This window comes from Temnothorax longispinosus, unplaced genomic scaffold (genome assembly GCF_030848805.1).
Source record: "Temnothorax longispinosus isolate EJ_2023e unplaced genomic scaffold, Tlon_JGU_v1 HiC_scaffold_584, whole genome shotgun sequence".
NCBI lineage: Eukaryota > Metazoa > Arthropoda > Insecta > Hymenoptera > Formicidae > Temnothorax > Temnothorax longispinosus.
The window spans coordinates 1-6,646 of NW_027270434.1; the positions used below are offsets into that span (position 1 = coordinate 1).

Here is a 6,646-nt window from a genome sequence, read left to right on the forward strand (position 1 = left end):
TTTAAAATGTAAGAAAAATAGGAGGAGAGATCATATATCGAAAATAAAGCGCGACTGTGTTCGTAATAAATAAGTCAGATCGAGACATGTTAGATGGCGATACGTGCGTCGTCTTGTGTGTTCCCACGCGATCTGCGCTGGACGCATCGTGATTTGAATGAAGTATTGTATTGCGCGTGCGCGAAAAGAAGCGTGCGAGCCTGCGACGAACCGAGCGGGCATTCGTTTCCGGGCGTTGGTCGAGGTAACAACGTGCTCGTGCTTGAGACGTACCGGTGTTAGAATATTCGAGAAGCGAGAATCGTAGCATTGGCAAATACCGATTATCGTCTAAACGACGTGATTTCTGATATCGGCTACCTGGATAGCAGCTCTGTTCAACGATAAACAGACCTTACGAAGTATACGCTACGAGATTATACCGGCTCAGAGAATGACCACGCCTTTATAACTGCGTGCAAAGAAGGAAGGACGATCCGCCATTACTGTATCGTCGTATCTCACAAAGGAATAACCGCTGCTGAACGACTTGAGATGTTTGAGGGCCTATCAGAAAGACAAAAGGTGGATTCTTATATTAAGAATCTATTCAGTAAGCAGCGATTTCTACAGTAAAGAGGTAACATTCAGATTTCCGGCAACCACAGATCTTACATGGTTTAGTAAAGCTCTCGTATGACAGAGTGCTAGGGTGGAATAATATTCCCCTCTCCTTATTTCGATCTTGGTTCCAGATTTCTTGATATATCTATTACGGGAGGCTAATGTCCTCAGAGAACGATGCAGATTGCCATAGAACAAGTCTGACATCACATGTAACATTAAAAACGATTCGAATCTGAGCTCAGTAAAATAATTAGATTGATTTGTAAATGGTTGCAACCTATACATATATGATTATTTCTCTTTGATTAATACGCGGATTAATTCGATTCCATAACGAATTATTATCATTTCAACCGAGAAACACTTTCTGTTTATATAAAATTACTTACGTTACTTTATTCCTTACTTGTGTTACAAGTAGTTCGATTCTTTGCGTCATAGATTGTTTTGAGGATATAATTATATTCCTTCACATGTTTACGTATATTCTAATGTATTCATTTTGACCGATGCAATGCAGCGACGATTACCGATAAGAAGTAATTATAGATTGATACGTCTTTCCTTAGATATATATATATATATACAAAACAGTGACATATAATATAGTGTATAACTTATTGCACATTCTCTATTATCTTCTGATTTTATGAGTTACTTCCAAAGATATTGGTCATTCGAACTAGAAGGAAATTACATTACAAAAGTTAATGCGACGTATCAATCTATCCATCACATATTCTTTAGTGCTATGTATTTATTTCTTGTTTGTCTTGTGTAACAATTTACTTTATTTCATGTATTATCTGTTTCATACGAATGGTCTAATTCCACGAACTTATTACGATGTAAGTTATAGTCTTACAAACAATAGTTGAAGTCACATACAGTCCAGAGAAAGATTAAGAGAATATTAATTCATTAAAGAAATCAACATTCAAGAGTTATTTTATGATCTGAATATTGGGAAGCGTATTTTAGTTTATGCAAATTGACAAAAGGATCATTCGTCTGAGAAATATTATGTATTATATTACTTGCTATTTATTTCTTTGTATCATTATTTCTTATGTGTTGTACGAATACTGATAAGGTTTTTGGCAGTTTTCCTTATCCATGCAACAAATGTTGGTATTCTGTAATTATTTCTGCCAAGTAAAATATATGATCTCTCACTCGAAAAGTAAAATGTATGTGTCGTTTCATCTACTCATTAAATCTAAAGCCTAGGCTCCTGCGCGAGCTTGTACTAAACATTGGTCCTTCGAGCCGGATATATAATTCCGGATTGTCGTTTCGGATCTGTAATTCCGGATTTGTAGTTTCGGATAAGTGAATTCGGATACAGATATTAAAATATAGAATCACTGAGTTGTGAATACTTTTGCTATTACGTGTGAAATCCGGATCGGGGAAACGACACATAGAGTTTCGCGAAAGTTTACAATTAGAGACACGTGGAAAGCATTTCGCCTGAGTCAATTCGCTTTTGATATTACTAGATAATTACAATTCAATAAAATGGATTCGATAATACCTCTTATCGATCAACAACTAAAAGCTAGAGATTTCATAACTAACGCTTATGATAATTTTATCGCAATAGGGTCCTCGGACATTACGAATCAGAGAGTGGATAGGTATTTGTCCTCTTTGACTGATCTTTGGACTAAATTTAGTAATGATCATGACGCCATTCTAATGGCTATAGCCGTACTTCCAGACGAAGAAAGGTCGTTGATTCTTAAAACTCATTCATACTTTAAGAAACAAATATACTTGGATACAGAGACATGTTATTTAGAAGCTTCAAAAAAGATAAAGTCTAGTCTTAGTGTAGAACCAACCGTGGAAACAAGGGCTGATCTCAGTATAGCGCAACCTGCTGTAGCAAGTTCTTCGTTGAATCAATCATTACCGTATGAATTTCCTACGGCACATGACACTCATTATTCAAAGCTTCCGCTTATTGAGATTCCAACATTTGATGGTGATCCTTCGAAGTGGCTTAACTTTAGAGATTTGTTTGCTTCTCTCGTTATAAATAGTAGTAAGTTGTCGTTAGTTGAAAAGTTACAATACTTAAAAACAAGCTTAAGCGGTACCGCTGCTCATTTAATTCAGAATACTACTCTCACAGCAGAGAACTTTTACAAAGCATGGGAATCGTTGTTAGCTTTTTACGATAATATTCGACTTCAAGTCCACACGGCATTGGATTCTTTACATAATCTGAAGCCTATGACGAAAGAATCATCAAGTGAATTGGAACGTTTGTATACGACTGTTCTTCAAATTCATAGGACATTAGAAACTTTGCAACGACCCGTAGATAAATGGGATGATGTTTTCGTTTACTCAACAGTACTAAAGCTAGATTCTGACTCGGTGAAGGCTTGGGAGGATAAAATAGGTTCATCAAAAATCCCTCCTTCATGGAAAGAGCTTACAGAATTTTTGGTTACTCGTCTTTTCTCGCTTCAGGCGTATGAAAGGTCTCGAGGTATAAAGACTACGTATAAGGCTACGGCTAAAACTAATTATCAAGGTCAATCGGAAAACGATACCACGTCGTGTTCTATTTGTAAAGAAAAACATTATATCGTGAGATGTCCTAAATATATAAATGAAACTACCGATCAAAAGTTAGCCCTCGTAAACAAACATAAATTGTGTTATAATTGTCTAGGTAAACATAGAGTCGCGAATTGCAAAGTCACGAAGCGTTGTCGTACATGTGATAAGAAACACCACACAACTATACACAGAACAGATAATTCTTCCAATACTAAAAACTTAAAATCAAAAACTCCAATCGAGTCCAAACCCGACGTAGTAGAAGCAGAAACGGACACACCCTAAGTATTACATTCGACTGTTAATAAAAGTTTCAAAAGCTCCTTGTGTATTGTTGGCTACCGCGCAAGTTTTAATAGTTTCCAAGAAAGATGAAGTTAAAAAGGTTCGTGCTCTACTTGATTAGGGATCAGAAGTCTCGTTAATATCCGAGTGCGTTGTGCAACAGCTTAAGTTGCCTCGTACCAAATCATCGCTCTCTTTAATAGGAATAGGGGAGCAGAAAGCCAATACTACTAAGGGATTTACTTCGTTCAAATTGAGATCGCGTTTTGGTGTTGATCTAGATTTGACTGTTTTGGCTTACATTCTTCCAAAACTTACTAATTCCATTCGTTCTGTTGACGCTACCGAAACTTCATGGCCTCATTTGGAGCAGATCCCAAATTCTTGTCACCCGGTTCTATTGATTTAATATTAGGAAGTTGTTCAATCGACCAAATTGGGATGGATTATTTCAGGGCCAACTAATTGTGAAAGTCCTTCTGAAAAATAGACATAGCTATCACGTATCGGTTAATAAAGACTTTATGATTTAGTTCATAAATTTTGGGAAGTAGAAGAGATCCCTTCTTCGATAGCTCAGATGAAAGTATTGCAATTGGATCAGTTCTGCATGGCGGGCGGATTCACATTGAAGAAATAGATGAGTAATCACCCGGACATTTTAGCACATATTCTCACAGATAGAAAATTTACTTCTCCTTCTATTTCGTTCAGCGAAGGTGATACTATTCACGAACTTGGACTTTCTTGGAATGTATTGTCTGATAATTTTCAATTCACAATCGAACTCCTTGCTTTGAAAACGATCACAAAACGGACTATTATGTTAACTATCGCTAAGTTTTTGATCCTTTAGGTTTTTTGTCGCTTATTACCATTATCGGTAAAATATTAATACAAGAGTTGTGGTCTGTCAAATTAGATTGGGATGAACCATTGTCAGATGCACTGACAAACAAATGGAGATGGTTTGTAGAAAGTTTGCGAAATATGCCGAGGTTTGAATTTCCCAAATGGATAGGTTTGACATCGTATTCCCGAATAGAAATTCATGGTTATAGTGATGCTTCACAACAGGATATAACGGCACAAATTTAAAAGGCGCAGATACGGAGCTTTGTAAGCTTCTTTCGTCTAGTTTAGAGGAATCAGGAGATGTAGCTAAGCTTCTTGCTAAAGATGATCACACTAGAGTCGTGACTGTTAAAACTCACGTTTCGGAATTTCAAAGACACATCACAAAGCTTTGTCTTCTTCCGATCAATAATGAAACTCTGTAAATAGTTAATTCGTTAACCACGTTAACGAAGGCGGGCGGAATGTTTAAAATGTAAGAAAAATAGGAGGAGAGATTATATATCGAAAATAAAGCGCGACTGTGTTCGTAATAAATAAGTCAGATCGAGACATGTTAGATGGCGATACGTGCGTCGTCTTGTGTGTTCCCACGCGATCTGCGCTGGACGCATCGTGATTTGAATGAAGTATTGTATTGCGCGTGCGCGAAAAGAAGCGTGCGAGCCTGCGACGAACCGAGCGGGCATTCGTTTCCGGGCGTTGGTCGAGGTAACAACGTGCTCGTGCTTGAGACGTACCGGTGTTAGAATATTCGAGAAGCGAGAATCGTAGCATTGGCAAATACCGATTATCGTCTAAACGACGTGATTTCTGATATCGGCTACCTGGATAGCAGCTCTGTTCAACGATAAACAGACCTTACGAAGTATACGCTACGAGATTATACCGGCTCAGAGAATGACCACGCCTTATAACTGCGTGCAAAGAAGGAAGGACGATCCGCCATTACTGTATCGTCGTATCTCACAAAGGAATAACCGCTGCTGAACGACTTGAGATGTTTGAGGGCCTATCAGAAAGACAAAAGGTGGATTCTTATATTAAGAATCTATTCAGTAAGCAGCGATTTCTACAGTAAAGAGGTAACATTCAGATTTCCGGCAACCACAGATCATTACATGGTTTAGTAAAGCTCTCGTATGACAGAGTGCTAGGGTGGAATAATATTCCCCTCTCCTTATTTCGATCTTGGTTCCAGATTTCTTGATATATCTATTACGGGAGGCTAATGTCCTCAGAGAACGATGCAGATTGCCATAGAACAAGTCTGACATCACATGTAACATTAAAAACGATTCGAATCTGAGCTCAGTAAAATAATTAGATTGATTTGTAAATGGTTGCAACCTATACATATATGATTATTTCTCTTTGATTAATACGCGGATTAATTCGATTCCATAACGAATTATTATCATTTCAACCGAGAAACACTTTCTGTTTATATAAAATTACTTACGTTACTTTATTCCTTACTTGTGTTACAAGTAGTTCGATTCTTTGCGTCATAGATTGTTTTGAGGATATAATTATATTCCTTCACATGTTTACGTATATTCTAATGTATTCATTTTGACCGATGCAATGCAGCGACGATTACCGATAAGAAGTAATTATAGATTGATACGTCTTTCCTTAGATATATATATATATACAAAACAGTGACATATAATATAGTGTATAACTTATTGCACATTCTCTATTATCTTCTGATTTATGAGTTACTTCCAAAGATATTGGTCATTCGAACTAGAAGGAAATTACATTACAAAAGTTAATGCGACGTATCAATCTATCCATCACATATTCTTTAGTGCTATGTATTTATTTCTTGTTTGTCTTGTGTAACAATTTACTTTATTTCATGTATTATCTGTTTCATACGAATGGTCTAATTCCACGAACTTATTACGATGTAAGTTATAGTCTTACAAACAATAGTTGAAGTCACATACAGTCCAGAGAAAGATTAAGAGAATATTAATTCATTAAAGAAATCAACATTCAAGAGTTATTTTATGATCTGAATATTGGGAAGCGTATTTTAGTTTATGCAAATTGACAAAAGGATCATTCGTCTGAGAAATATTATGTATTATATTACTTGCTATTTATTTCTTTGTATCATTATTTCTTATGTGTTGTACGAATACTGATAAGGTTTTTGGCAGTTTTCCTTATCCATGCAACAAATGTTGGTATTCTGTAATTATTTCTGCCAAGTAAAATATATGATCTCTCACTCGAAAAGTAAAATGTATGTGTCGTTTCATCTACTCATTAAATCTAAAGCCTAGGCTCCTGCGCGAGCTTGTACTAA

At 36.4% G+C, this 6,646-nt stretch overlaps 1 protein-coding gene and 1 long non-coding RNA gene across 2 annotated transcripts; both read left to right on the forward strand.

Annotated features, from left to right (window-relative positions):
• The first annotated feature begins 6 nt into the window (after positions 1–6).
• LOC139824812 (uncharacterized) lies at positions 7–3,837 on the forward strand. Its single transcript, XM_071797360.1, has 3 exons — positions 7–619; positions 735–3,468; positions 3,750–3,837. The coding sequence occupies exon 2, from the start codon at positions 2,128–2,130 to the stop codon at positions 3,466–3,468; it is 1,341 nt and encodes a 446-aa protein (XP_071653461.1). The 5' UTR covers positions 7–619; positions 735–2,127; the 3' UTR covers positions 3,750–3,837.
• Positions 3,838–3,884: 47 nt separating this feature from the next.
• Positions 3,885–6,582, forward strand: LOC139824814 (uncharacterized). Its single transcript, XR_011735294.1, has 2 exons — positions 3,885–5,408; positions 5,525–6,582. It is a non-coding gene; the product is annotated as an uncharacterized lncRNA (long non-coding RNA).
• The last annotated feature ends 64 nt before the right edge of the window (positions 6,583–6,646 follow it).